Consider the following 15730-nt stretch of genomic DNA (forward strand, 5'->3'; position numbering starts at 1 on the left):
TGTTAAGGGAAAGGATTATTCCCTCCTATATTTATTGTGTCTCAAGGTTGTTAAACAGTGAACACTGGGCTTGTTGACTAGTCTAATCAGTGTGGAAATGTTTTAGTCTTAGTAAGAGAAATTTCAGCATATATTAAAAAAACCTTTGAATTAGATTTCCTTATTACCATCTGAAATGCTCATTATCATGTAAGTATTGTGTTCCACTTTTTGACAGTAACCCCCATAATTAAAAATTTAGGAATGACTAATCTGTGTTTTCAGTTTAGACACAAATATCTAATGAGGTGAAAAAGGCAGAAAAATGTTCTCTTTCTCTGAGACAATAGAGGTTATATGTCATGTAGTATTTATTAATTTAATAAAATATTTATACTAAATATTGCACCATTTAAAATATCTTTATGAAATATTTTACATTCTCCATTGTATTTGAGTCATGGGTTGTTCCTTATGACATCTGCATAATTGAGCTGTATAAATTTAATTTGTGGAAAAGAAGACTTAGAAACAAGAAAAAGATGATTTTGACTAGGTTACCGTTAAACCTGACAGAACTCAGTTTGGAAATGTGAGTTTCTCATTCCAAAGTCCTGCATTTGCAGCTGTTACAGGGAATAGTTTTCTGGTTATTTTAAAAGCTACATAATGTAGGGGAAAATCTGAATCTTGAATCATTATACATGTTTAAAATGATTACTATTTTATAAAGTGTAGAATATTTACATATTAGGACATTTTAAATTCACTAGATCTAAAAATGCTGTGAGAATACAGGATGATAGTTTAATTTTATACTATAACATTTATTTGATCTCATTGTTTATCATGAATCTTTATTGACTTTATTTTGAATTAGAAATTACAAGTGTTTTTTTTCTTGGTCTTCCTTTTGCAGATGCTTTAATAGTTCATTCTCAGTTCATTAGGTTTTCAAAAGAGAGCTATTGTATTTATTTTCAGCCTGTGCATTTCTCTCAATTTGTCCTGTTTGGGTAACTCTTTAAACCATGCCAAGAACAAGCTTGAAGAAGCAGTAAAAATGAATTAAATAATAAAGCACTTTGAAGGGTTGATATTTTATAAAGTCTAATGGATTTGTATGTCTGCTTTGTCATTCATGAGAATTCTATAATTTTATCTACTGTGCTATAATTTTTAAATTACTGTATGTCAACTAATTTAGCAAAGTTTTAGTATCACAGTATTACAGCAAATGTGAATTCTTAATTCTAGGAATGTCCAAAGTAGGTTTGTTTGCTTAACAGTTTAACACATTTGAAACCACCAAAAAAAGTACTTACTAAGTTTCATTTACCTATGGCATTATCCATCTTAGATTGTGATTTAACTATGTATATTTTTTCTCCAAATTTGCATTCTAAAACATGTAACTAACATTCATAATTTTCATAGCTAAAATTGTATAAATCTAGTGGCTCTTTTAAACTTTTAATTTATGGACTTTATATAATAAAATCCATACAGATTTAATCTTTTTTCTTTTTTTTTTTTTTTTTAGAATTACACAAACTTAGTTGATACATACAGATTTAAACATGAATGAATAAAAATATAGGAGAGCATTCTTACTGAGTTGATTATTCAAGTCCTGGTTCTCACATTTAATAATATAACCTCTTTGGATCAGGAATTTTATCTCTCTTTTCCTCAGATATCCCAGTTTGCAGTATAAGATTCATTAGATCATAGCAGCTGGGCATGGTAGCACATTGCTGTAATCCCAGGGCCTGGACGGGAGGATTGCTTCAGGCCAGGAGTTGGAGATTGCAGTGAGCTATCACTGGACTACTGCACCACAGCCCCGTCTCCTCCACCCCGCAAAGAAAGATGCATTAGATTATTTGAATAAATGTAATGTTTTATGATATAATTTTATATAGGACACTTTCATCTCTGAGTGTTTTTGTTTGCTTTGGCAAGTATTTTAAAAAGCAATGACAAATATCTGTCCTAAATTCATTATATCGTTTATTATGTATTTTGCTTCTTTCTTTTTTCTTTTAAATTTACTGATTTAATGGGTATCTATTAATACATGGCTCTAGAATCCTTGATTGACCATAAGCAGGTCTAATTAGTTATAAATTTATGCCTTTAGCTTTTTTTTTCCTTTCAGGGAGACTACCATTGAGTTAATATTAAAACCAGCCAACTTCCAGCAATTTTTCTGTTTTTAAAAAACTTTCAAATACAGACATTTAAATGTCTGTAGTTAAATCTTTAGATATTTTGCGAGGCTTTGTGATCTGGCTAATGGAAATGTATACCTTTATGTTATAGTATTTTAGAAAATATGTTCACATATAATATTAAATAATTGGAGTCTATAAAGAAACACAATTATATTACCACTAGTCATTTTTTTGTTTTTATTTAGTAATAATTGTTATCTTTAAATCCTGGTTTTATAGCTTTTTGACTTTTTGATCAATGAATTTTAATCAGTAGCTCAGCCTCATGCATTTGCTTACAGCTGGAGATTTAGATTTTGGAACCATTAGAATATCAAGAAACCATCTTGGAATATTTTAAGCCATGAAAGTGAATAAAGTATTCCAGGGGGGAGAACATGTAGAATAAGAGGAAAAATACCAAAGGTAAGATGTTTTAAGGATAGGCAGAGATGGAGGAAAGCAAATCTGTGGAGTATGAAACTATGCTAAGGGATAACAAGTTCATTTAAGATGTCTCATTTGGTTGTTATTTTCTTAAATTAGAGGACGAAGGAGAAAATTGTACATGTAAACGTAAACTGAAATGAAATTAAAGTCTATATAGAGAAATAGTAATACTAGAGAAGATAATTTCTGGTCCTTGATGGACCATAGACGCTATAAAGCCATTCAGTTGTTAGCAGTGGGAGGTTGGGAGGGAGACAGGCAGTCAAATTGGATCGGTCGACTTAATGAACCTTAATAAATTGTCCATACTCAATTCTTCCAGTATTTTCTAGCCTGAAATTTTCCCACATGATGTGAGGATACCTTTTACTGTCTGTTTTACAGAATATTCTGTTGTCAGCTTTATTTTCGATCATGTCTAGTTTCTGTATCATGGAGACAACATTCCATCTCTTTATCTCAGCGTGGTAGAGGGAGATTGTGTCTTGTGATGAAAGCACTGGCAGGCAGGAGACTTGGATGCTAGTTCAGTGAACTCATCTGTGGCTTGGGGTAAGACCTTTAACCTCACAGTTCCACAGACAATAATAATGCTTGCCTGCCCTGATATATTAGGTTTGTAGTAGATGAATCCTGAAAATAAGAGTTCTGTGAAGTAACTTTTATAATTAAAATTGTTGTTATATAAATTATTTTTTACAGAATAGTGATACTTTAATGTTTTAATGGAGACCTTTTTTTGTTGTTTTTGTTGAATATGCACAGGGGCCTTTAGGGACCTGGTGTTAATATCACCTGGTATTTATATCCTTTTGTTGAATTAATTTGGCATTTGGATTTAGAGATGGAAATTTGCTAATAAATTCTTTTTAAGTCTTTTGGTATAATATGTAATAATTTCCTTCCACACACTGTTTTTCTTTTATCAAGTGACACATAATCAAATCTGGAAACTTTGTTCAAGGAAAAGTGACAACTTGCTTTGGTGAGGATATAAACTATACAGTGTGCTACTTGCTGTATTTGGATACATACAGAATTCTGTTAGCGCCCTATGTCTTAGTCTTAAATTTGTGCATCAGTTTTTGTGTTTGTAAATTGTTATGAGAGTTACTATTTCTGAAGACATGCATATTTGTAAGTATGCTCTTTAAGCAGGGAAATGATAATTTTAGAAAGTATGAGGATCGAATTAGGTCCAGAAACTTTGTTAATTTAGTTCCTAAATCTTGATGCTCACAGTCACTGGGTCTCAAAGAGTAGCACCTGGTCCACAGTAGCACCCGGGAACTTGTTAGCAATGCAAACTGAGGGGCCCCATCCTAGACATACTGAATCAGAAATTCTAGAGAGCGGAGCCCAGCATTGTGTTTTAATAAGCCTTCCAGGTGATTTAATGTCTGTAAAATTGTAAGAATCACTGCTCTAATTGGTTATTTTCATTCTGCTGCTGAAAATACAATTTGAATTCCACTCTTGTATATGTGAAAAACTAAAATGCAACTAATTTCCCACTGAAAAAGTAAATTAACTGCTTTTGTTGGTTCCATTAATGCAGAGTTTTAATGTTAAGTATAGAGGAATTGCATATAAGTGAATGTGTTCCTATTGCATAACAGGAAGAATGTTAATTAACACAAGTGAAAGTCAGTTTTCACTTGACAGTTGGAATAGAACTATTAAGTACTTTTTCAGCTTGAAAGTTGGTGGTTCTTAGATTTCCTAAAACGACAGGAACCACGAGTTTCTCAACCTACAGTCATAAATACATAAATGGACATTTGCATTTTTAATAAACTGAATATTCTAAAATAAAATTTTATTTGTAGGCAGGAATATAATAATCTGTCTGTATTATCAGAATGTACCAAACTATGTAGACCTAATCTTTGTTTTCTAGGAATTTGAAATATAACATAGTTTTTTCTTTAATTTCAGTCTCTACCTTCATTCTGTCAAAAGGAGAGCAATTCATTTACAAATGAAAACATATTGTCTTGAAGTGAAAAACTTATCTTTTATGCCAAAGTATGTAGGAGAAACTCCCTTTAGGAATGCTTAATATATTATTTAGAAATTATTTGTAAATACTCATTCACACCAGATTAAACTAAACTGGAAATGTTTTTCTTAAATTTAAGAACTACTGCATTATTTAACTCTTTCTACTTTATAAAAGTTTATAAGTCATAGCTTTGTTCTCTTATGCTTATGTAAATTTGGGGATGGAATTTATTTCTCCCTGCCAAAGTAATAAAGGGGATGATAAATATTATAAAATAAATTGAATTTATAGTAACAATTAGGGATTAAAAGGGCATATGCTTTTCCTGGCAAGACTTTTATCATGTCATTTTTCTATCCAAATGCAAATAATAGTAACAAAATACAAACCATAGTTTATCACAATCCCGTATTTCTTCATCATGAATTTTCTCTCTTGAACTATTCAAAGCATGTTAAAGAGGAAATGTTTGGCTTGTAGCGAGAAGTAGAAATATGAGTTTAGATGGATAAGGGAGCAAAGTACTATATTAGGAAACATGGATATAGTTAAATCCATATGGGAATAAAACTTGAATCATCTGGAATATGGTTATTTGATAATGCTGTGATGTCTTTGCACTCTAAATTCCATCATTTGTTAAATTCTCATTTGTATTGTATGATTGTTTCATAAATCTCTCAGTGAGGAAATAGTTGAAATATTTTGGCAGTTTACTATGTTAATATCCACTGAATGTTCACAGTCAGATCCTCACACTTTGGAAGGTGGTGCACATCTCCCTGATGGAGAGGATTTTAACAAATGTCTGTTACAGTGTAGCAGACGTTTCTCAAGTATCAGAGTCAGCTGGTGACTTTTTTTCAGATAATACATTTTGTTTCTATGAACTGTTGCATATTTAATTCCAGTGGTGTAATGTTTAAAGTGTCCTGTGAATCAGATTATGCATATAATTTATTAAGTATATAATACTTTACAGTTTTGAAGTACAGTTGACCCATGAACAACACAAGGGTTTGGGTTGCAAACTTCTGTACAGTTTAAAATCTAAAGTATAACTTTCAACTCCCTGAAGACTTAACTACTAATAGCCTACTGTTGACCAGGAAGCCTTACCATTAACATAGAGTCAATTAACACATATTGTATATGTTGTATTATTACATATGGTATTCTTACAATAAAATAAGCTAGAGAAAAGAAAATGTTATTAAAAATTCATAAGGAAGAGAAAATGTATTTACTATTCATTAAGTGGACGTGGGTCATCATAAAGGTCTTCATCCTCAGTGTGTTCATGTTGAATAGGCTGAGGAGGAATGTTAACGAACCCACAAGGAGGGTTCACTGTTGCTCGCTGCGCAGAAAGCCAATTACCAAGACAGTGAGGATTGTCAGGAAAGGATTTATTGCAGGAGCTGCACCAACTGGGAAGTGGGAGATGTGGACTTCCTCAGATCTGCCTCCCAGACCAACAAGGTCAGGGTTTTTTCTGGAGGTGAAATGAATAATGCATGAAGGGAGTGAGCATCATTACATGTTTGGGATGGAGTACAGGGCACGCAAGCACAGTGAGAAATCATGCTAAGTACATATATCCCATGATGAAAAAATGGCGGATAAGTCCCTGCCAGGGCGGGGATTTTAGTGCTATAATAAGCTAGGGGTTAATATTGGCCCTTGTTTCAGCCCTGTGTGCAGGTACGATGAGGAGGATAGGCTGCTCAGCAGGTCCTCGGGCATGATCTGTGGTGGGTGTTGCTTATCTTGTCTTCTCTGGACAAATGGGTCATATAAGGCTTTGTATAATAGTTACCTTGTGACTGAAAGGAGATTCTGCTGTTTCTGGGCAAGAAACTCAAAAGGATTGCATTAGTACAACAGAAAGTTACAAAGTTCTGGTCAGTAAATGTGGCTGGCCTAGGAACTTGAAACTTAAGAGAACTACCAAAAAAAAAAAAAAAAACAGAACTGTTAAATAAAGTTTTCTTGCCTGTCTGTCTCAGGGATGGCCAAGACACATCAGTGGATCTGAGCATTTCAAACCTGTGGTGTTCAAAGGTCAACCGTACTTTCAAGTTTGTGTCATATAGTCATCACAGCAGTCATATTAAATACCCATTAATGCTCTCTCCATTTAAAGATGATAAAATAGTTAACCCCTAGTGGGCACTTTTACTGTAAGCTTTCTGTAATGGTTTGAGAGTGTATAAACTCAGCATAGAGTTCATTATCTCTGGCCTGGACTGTCAATGATTGATTCCAGACATTACCCAGCTACTCTACATGTAATTTAAATTCTCACAAGAATTTGTCTCAGGCAGTAGCATTGTCCTCATTTAAAGATGAAAAAACTAAAGGCCAAAAGTTGTTAGCATAGGGAGAAGTCTGGGAGGTGATTAATAATAGTTCACACACTGGGTCAGGCTACCTGGGTTTTTATCTAGGCTCTACCACTTAAATCTCTATGACCCTGGGAAAGTTTCTTAACCTCCCTAAGTCTCAGTTTCTTAATATATTGAAAGAACAACAATGCCAGTCTGAGAACTATTATGAAAATTAAATAAGATATAATACATGGAAGGTGCTGGGTATACAGTGTGTGCTCAGTATCACGTATTACTAAGCAATTTATGTAAGGTCACTCAGCTGGTAGAAAGCAGCTCTTATAACAGTATCCCATGTCACATTTTTACTCCATTGCTTTCTTTCTAAGGAAGGCAAGTAGTGTATACCGGAAAATAAGTTGTATTAATTGACATCGCTTCCAGTAATTTTAAGAAGGGAGACCTAGTAGGTATGAAATCAAGAAAGAGAGGAAAAACTTCATGGGAGGGTAAAAATTACATGGTCTGGATCAAGAAGCCATGACATGAAGTGAGTATATAAAAAGGTACAGTAGTGTTTTTTAGGTGACACTGGAAAGGGAGTGCACCCTTCCTGGAGTCATCTTTGCACAATATTTACTTAAATCCTTTACTGATGATTAACCTTAAATATGAGAGCAACAGAAATATTTGCTTTCTTGTTTTGGGAGAACCCTCCAGTGATCATTCCTCAAAATGCACTTGCCACTTTTCCTACTTATGCAGTAGTTATACATATTAAATATTGTTCTCCCAACAGTTAGAGTTATAATCATTGTTTAGAAAGAATTCTTTTAATTTTTTTCTCTCCTGCAAGTTCTTGTAGTACTTTATGTCCTATTGTAGTACTTAATATTTTTTACCTTCTTTTCCAGTTCGTTATTTCCATAGCTTATATTAAAGATAGGGTCTGTCTAATGTCTAATTACATTGTCTAATACCCCCAATATAATCCCAAGAACAAATCATAAATCACTCTGAGCTTTTTTTTTAAATTTCTTAATCAACTTCTCAGTGCTCAAGTAATTATCTCTTAAAGTTTATCTGTGTTTTTCTCCTAGCAGTGACTTTATTTGGAACTACTACCAACTTCATTAATCACATGTTAATTTTAAGAGATTCCTAATGATAATTTAGACATTTTAAACTTGACACTGTTATTATCTATTGCTAGGCTTGTTTTGTTTGTTTCATAATGTAAGTGTTTTGGTTTTGTTGTTTTCTTTTTAAAAGCAGGTCTTACTAATATTTGGTAGAACTCTTAACACATTAACTGCCATGTGAGGTGTATTTAACTTTAGCTAGTTTTGAGCCCGGGACTTCATGAACCATGTAACTCATACGTCTCTTTACCTTGGGAGCTGGAAGAACTATTTTTCAAGTTGTATATAATTCATGCACAAAAAACAATAAAAAATAACAAATTTTTCATTAAACTAGAAAGGATCATTTTGTTTTTGAAGTTTTTATTCTATTTTTGTAATAAAACACTGTGGCCCCAAAGAAAAACAATTTTTTTTTCTAGTGTGGTAGTCAGTGTGTTAAATTTTGCTTCAAACGAGTTTTTGAAAAACTAACAGCATGGTTAACTCTGACATTGTGCAGTTTTAGCTCATTCAAGCAAATTTAGCTATTAGAAAGCAAGCAACAACATAACCTCCAGAATAGAAAGGGAAAAAAGGCCATTCTCTCTTCTGCCACTCTTTCTCTACAGATTAAGCATTTCCTTTAGTCTTGATGAACTGTTAGATCAGTTTACCTCAAACTGTCTTTTGGCCAAAGGAAATCTGTTCTCTGGCCTTTTGAAATTGTTATATTCAGAGGCCACACTTTTGGCCTCTTCTTTCAAAGAGATATGTTTCAACTTCTGCAAAGGCAAGAACTTGGATGAGATTCTGGCATGACACATGTATTGATGACTTACCAGAAAATACACTGCATGCATGAAACACTGCAAATATGTTTTATACGTGATGGTTTGTTCAAACTGAGAGAAACTCTGGTTGTTAGCAAATCTCCTTTTTTTCACTGAGCCAGGTTATTTTGGCACATAAAAATATAGTAAAATAAGTCTTAAAAGGATTGCCAGAGTCAGTTTTATTTAATAGTTTCTCTTACTTAAATATCACAGGTTAAAAAGAAATCAGAAAAATGGAAAGATAAAAATGGAAAGTATATAAAAGATAATACTTTATAATAAGGGAATCCATAAGCTCTGGGAAATATTTCTAATAATTGGCCGGGCGCGGTGGCTCATGCCTGTAATCCTAGCACTCTGGGAGGCCGAGGCGGAAGGATGGCTCAAGGTCAGGAGTTCGAGACCAGCCTGAGCAAGAGCGAAACCCCATCTCTACTAAAAATAGAAAGAAATGATCTGGCCACCTAAAAATATATATAGAAAAAATTAGCTGGGCATGGTGGTGCATGCCTGTAGTCCCAGTTACTCGGGAGGCTGAGGCAGTAGGATTGCTTGAGCCCAGGAGTTTGAGGTTGCTGTGAGCTAGGCTGATGCCATGGCACTCACTCCAACCCGGGCAACAGAGCGAGACTCTGTCTCAAAAAAAAAAAATATTTCTAATAATTAAAGCTACCATTTATTGAAGTACTGTTGGTCTACTATGTGTCAGGAACTTTACATATGTTCTCATTACTCTTCACAATAACCCTGTAGGATGGGCTTTATTTTTTATTTTTGTAAATTATTTTATTTGTTATTTTTGTAAATACCACCTCACATATTAGTAGGCTGGCTCAGAAAGCTCACACTTTTAGTAAATGGCAGAGCTACAATTTGAACCCAGTTCTGTCAGATAGCAATATCCACATGCTTTATTTGGAAGTGCTTAGAAAAATGTTTAAATAACTAAATGGTAGCTATTATATCTATTCAGCTATGCTGCCTTCCACACTGTGAACACACATGCGCACGCGCACACACACACACACACACACGCACACACGGTAAGAAAAAAACAGAAGAGAACATGACAACATGCTATCTCCAATAGTAAGCATCCTACCATGCCATCAGACCTTCCAGTCTACAAGCAGAAGCTATAATGAAGGAGAAGCCACTTTACAAGATGGTAATACCTAGGAATAAATGTAAAAATAACTGTGCACATCTTTTTTGTGGACTTAGGACAAAAAAGTAGATTTGAAAGACTAGAAAAACATAATGCTATTGTATAGAATCAGTCAGCATCATAAAAATGTTAATTCTGCATGAGTTGATATATAAATTTAACATGAACATAATAACAGTATTAACAGTTTTTACCCAAAAGCTAGATAAGATCCTAGATTTATTGGAAGTACATCTCTCAATAAGATGTATAGTTTATTCTTTCTCCTCACCACTACTAGTTCCCTATATACAGATGAATATATAGGGAAGTTAAAAATCACTTTTATAGATTACATTCTGAGGAGCCTTACTCTCATAAGTAGATTGGAATGGAGGCGAGTATTTATAGCAGCATCATGCAAGTCTCTGAAACTTATAAGTTATGTGGCAAAAATCATGTAGTGAACTCATCAAAAATTATTTTTAACAAATTGTCAGCTGACAACTTGATTAGTTCCTTCAATTTTATTATTGGCATAGAATAAGAAACTACTCATTGGCAAAAGGATTATTTACCTGGTCATTATAGTACCAGCGGATGCCAGTATTTCAAATTGTCTCTTTGTTTAGTGTTGAAAAGTTTTCTACGATAATGGTTTAATATTGCTTATTTTAAAATCTACCTACATCATTGTTTTTTCCCTTTTTTCCATAGTTGTATTAAAATCCTCCCCTGCTGACAGAAATGGAGGCCAGGATAACAGTAGAGCAAATTTCAGAGAAGGCCTGAATTTGCAAGAAGGAGAGTTGTTATTACAGGTAAATTTGAGTAAATATAGTTCATTATAATAAGGACAATTATAAATGTAAAATTAATCTGTCTTTTAATTATTCCTATTGTATTTATGATTCACTGAGTGTTTCCTGCCACTTTCATCTGAACTGCAGTAGTGGAGTAATGCCTAGTACATGAGAAAATGGAATTACAGTCACACACTGCATAATGCCATTTCAGTCAACAGCAGACTGCTTATAGGACAGTGGTTCCACAGGATTATAATACCATATTTTTATTGTATCTTTTCTATGTTCAATTATGTTTACATACACAAATAATTATCATGTGTTACAGTTGCCTGCGGTATTCAGTATAGTATCATGCTGTGTAGGTTTGTAGCCTAGGAGCAATAGGCTATACCGTATATCATAGCTATATAGTAGGCTATATTATCCAGATTTGTTTGTGTAAGTACACTCTATGATGTTTGCACAAAGAAATCACATAATGATACATTTCTCAGAATGTTTTTTTGTCATTAAACAGTGCCTGACTATATATGAAGTAGATTAGAGAGGTCTAATCATTAACCTCCCTTTTGTATTTCTTCAAACAGCAAGAACTCCTAAATTGTTAAAGGTTCCCATTTAAGATATTGGATTTATATATGCTTTTTCAAAAATGTATCTCTATTAAAATAGTTAACTACATTTACTTAATAGTTTAAAATTGTTCTTAACTTGAATTTTATTACTTTTTTCAATATGTTATAACTTACGTTTTATTTTAGTAGCTATTTGTGACTTATTAACATGCTACAGATTTTCTCAACAACTGTTACCCTATTTTTGTGCTTTAGGACTTGGAGTTTCTAATAGTTTTGTCTGTGAAAGCATTTTAAATATTTTTCTACTGTTTCCCTTTTTTTTTGTTAGAATTGATGCTATGCTTGAGTCTCACTTAAAATTCTTAGATACTTATTTTGGTAAAAAAAGAATGAAGGGCATATTTGCTATAATGTGTGTTGTCACTATTATGTGATCACTTTCACTTCTATCCACTGAACTAACTGGAAAAATGTAGTTCATAGTTCCTCATTGTGACAAAAAGCCATAAATTTTGAAATCTCCATTAATTCATTCAGAAAATGCTGGAGTATACCCTAATAATTTATAACATTTTTATTACAATTCTGTAATCATGTTCAAATTCCTGATGGCAAAAATTAGCTGTGTTTCCATTATGTGAAACAAATTGAATATGTTCAAGTATGAGTCCTCTCCCCACCCCCAGCTGGGGATCTTTATTTATGTATTAGACAAAAATGTAAAGACTCCTTAGTCAAGTCATAGAAAAACATTCTAATATTAATAATTGTTATATAAGGTGATTAAATATACCTCTTGGGTTATGTATTAGAATAAGATGATAATGAAATCCCGTATTTCAAGTAAAAATAAATGTACCCTGCTTGACGTAACACTTGGCAAATTGGTTTCAATTATGGGCCAGTGATTTTTATTTTTTTCTTAAAGTATTTAGACCGCAAAGCTATAGTTTTTTATATGTATATTTACATATATATTAAATTACCTGGAAAATGGAATCGTTTAGGTAGTCAAAATAAACCCACCTATTATAATCATATCGGATAGCATTTATATACCACTCTTGAATAGGAAGCATCACATACCATATGGTTTTTTTAGGATTGTACTTAAGTGTTATCTCTTTATGAAGAAAATGACAAAACATTACAGACGTGTGAAAATGGCACATTTTGTTATATGAAATTGTCATAATGGCATCTGACTTTATATTTTCAACCTGCAATTATCAGCTAATTACCACTAAAATGTAGAGAATGTTACCAAAGTTTCTATATACCATATGGCCTGAAACTTCTGAGGAGAAACCTTTCCTTAACTTAACAAAGGCACCTAAAGAAAATGCTACATGGTTTTGTATTAACAAAAATTTAAAATATTTTACTTTCTAGGTTAGCTTAAATTTATCACTATTTATAAGGAATAAAAATGTAACAATACAAGTAACTTTTTTGTATCTTTTCATTATCTATTATTTACTTCACATGTTTATTTCATAAATTTAAAACAAATTCTATCTGGGTACTGTATAACACTGTGCCTATTGCAGTGCTCCAGCTTCATTTCTCAGTAACTGTGCAGCTGAAATTATATACAACAGTATCAATTGCAGTTTACTTCTTATATTTAATAATCTAACTCAACATGATTTTCAGATAGGTTTTGGGCATATCTTTTTAAGAATAAGATGGTAATCTTTGATTAATAAGTAATTAGCATATTGATTTCTTCTGTTCATTTACTAAGATAATAATTCAATATGGGTAATAATCTTGTTCCCCTGGTATTTAAGATCATTTGAGATATATGAAAAATTGGTATGCATTCTTTTTAGAATTTTATTTTATTTCTGATAATTAACAAAAGGGATTTGATATTGTACCTTAAATTATCCTTCTGTCTTCTGGCATGCACCAGTGAGTTCACTGGGGTGTACTAAATTATTTCACTATTTGAAAAAGTGTGATGCTTTACAAAATAATATGGATGTGATAATGGATAGTCTTCTCTAGAAAGAAGATGTTTTCAGGATGAAACAATATAGTGATGGATGAATAGTTACTGCCAACAGAATTTAATAATACTCAGTTTTGAATGTGTTAAATGTTAAATATTCAAGTTCCCAATGGATAGAATCACCATTCTTCATCCTGGGGAAAAATCTCTGTAATCAAGAACCTGAGAACCCAGTTGTGGTTGAAGAGTTAGAACCATACACCAATTTGTGATCAATAACACTTAAAGGCAGCATGTCATAATATTTAAGTTAGTAGGCTCTGAAGCCAGACTAAATTTACCTCCCTGGCTCAGCTTTTTTCAGCTATGTGACCTTGGGCAAGTTACTTTTAAAGGTACAGTCCTTTCTTTTACCTCAGTTTCTTCTATTGTAAAGAAGAAATAATATCTACCTCTCTGGGTTGTTGAGAGAATTAAACCACGTGAATACATAAAAGCATTTAGAAAAAGGACTGCTATAAATAGTAGGTGTGGTTATCTTTGTAATCAAGTTCTCAGAAGTATAATACGGATTAGGAATCTCAGAGGTGAAAGTAATTGGAGTGAAAAGAGGTAGTCACTGTATTCCATTTGCCTTATCTGATAATGAGTATCCACCAGACCAGGGGTCCCCAACCTATGGTGAGTTGTATAATTATTTCATTGTATATTACAATGTAATAATAATAGAAATAAGTGCACAATAAATGTAATACACTTAAATCATCCCAAAACCACCCCCCTCTCCAATCCATGGAAAAATTGTCTTCCATAAAAATGATCCGTGGTGCCAAAGAGGTTGGGGACTAGACTGTGAGCATCATAAGCACAGGGGCAGTCGTCTTAACTCCTGAAACCCACTACTTAGCATATATCCTCTTTGGTATGTAATAGTTTATTGTGTTGAGTAAACTAATTCTTGTTATTTATGTAGCTCTTTTTAGTTCTCAGAGTATTATCATATAAATATTTATTTGTTCATTTCTACAACCGTATAGTAGTTACTGCATAGTGTTATAGCACCTTATGTTAGTTGAGTGCCAGCTCTGTCCCAGGAGCTGAGTTAGATGAGATATAGTCATCATATTCGCCCTCTATGGTGCCAGTTTTTGAAATGATAACACTAAAGCTTGAAGGGGTAAAAAACTTACAGCCACACAGCTAGTAAGAGACAGAGATAGGAGTCTAGTCCAAATCTCTCTGACTCCATACTGTATGGTTCTTACACTAAACCATACCGTGTCTCCCCTTTATGTGAAAAAGATGTCAGAAGAGTTTGGCCATGATCACATTGCTAAGAATAGATCAAGTACCAAATTAAACTCAAGTAGAAAATAGTGAGGGCTTATAGAATTAAAATATGTGATAACAGTAAACTTAAAGTGATCTAAGATACTTGTGTTATCCAAGAGGAGAAGAAAGATATGAGTTGAAATTGGACTTGACTAACCACTAAAAGAATAGAAAAAGAGGGTGTAACTTTCAAACTAAGTGAAGCAAAGAATATGGGATAATAAAAAATAACTGGCCAAAAACAAGAGGGAGAGAAAAAGAAACATAATAAAGATGTGCTAAGAACAAATAGAAATGACACATATAAAATGATAGATTTGAACGTAAATATATCAGTAATTATATTAAATTTTAATGGACTAAATTTGTTTTACATTTATATATTGTGATTACATATATATTATATGTGTATTATATTTTAGTATAAAAGTCTTACAGTGTTTTATAATACTTTGAAAGGATTCAAATTTCAAACTGCTTTAGTGCTTGAAATGTCTGCACAAAAAAAATTTCTCCTATTTAGATGATAGTGAATGATACCTATAAAATATGTTAAAAAATAGGGACAGTATATTTAAAAGAGAAAATCTGAAGCATGGAGAGGAGGAAATCAGTATTCTACTAGTTATTCTGGTTGAACATTAAATTTAGCTGTATGTTTTTCCTTAGACAAAAGGTATGAATAGGTTCTTCTTACTCCAGTGGTGTGTATTTTGTCTGTGTTTGTGAAGTGTAATAATTTTAACTATTTTGAAAAGAATATTTTTCAGAAATAAAAATAATAACATTTATCTGACAGCCAAAATTTACTGGTAATAATATTAAGTCATATTACTAATTATGTAACTCTTTTTCCTTGTAGGCTCTGAATGGCTTTGTATTGGTTGTCACTACAGATGCTTTGGTGTTTTATGCTTCTTCTACCATACAAGATTACCTAGGATTTCAGCAGGTAAGTAGATTTTTTAAA

The 15730-nt window shown here is 32.7% G+C and overlaps 1 protein-coding gene across 1 annotated transcript in view; it reads left to right on the forward strand.

Moving 5' to 3' along the window:
• The window catches only part of AHR (aryl hydrocarbon receptor), a 47558-nt gene that overhangs the window by 15533 nt on the left and 16295 nt on the right, over positions 1–15730 (forward strand). The window contains exons 3-4 of the mRNA XM_045564366.1: positions 10802–10905; positions 15623–15712. Coding sequence (XP_045420322.1) covers positions 10802–10905; positions 15623–15712 — 194 coding nt within the window. The remainder of the gene's footprint in view (positions 1–10801; positions 10906–15622; positions 15713–15730) is intronic.

Source organism: Lemur catta, chromosome 11, assembly GCF_020740605.2.
Source record: "Lemur catta isolate mLemCat1 chromosome 11, mLemCat1.pri, whole genome shotgun sequence".
Taxonomy (NCBI): Eukaryota; Metazoa; Chordata; class Mammalia; order Primates; family Lemuridae; genus Lemur; species Lemur catta.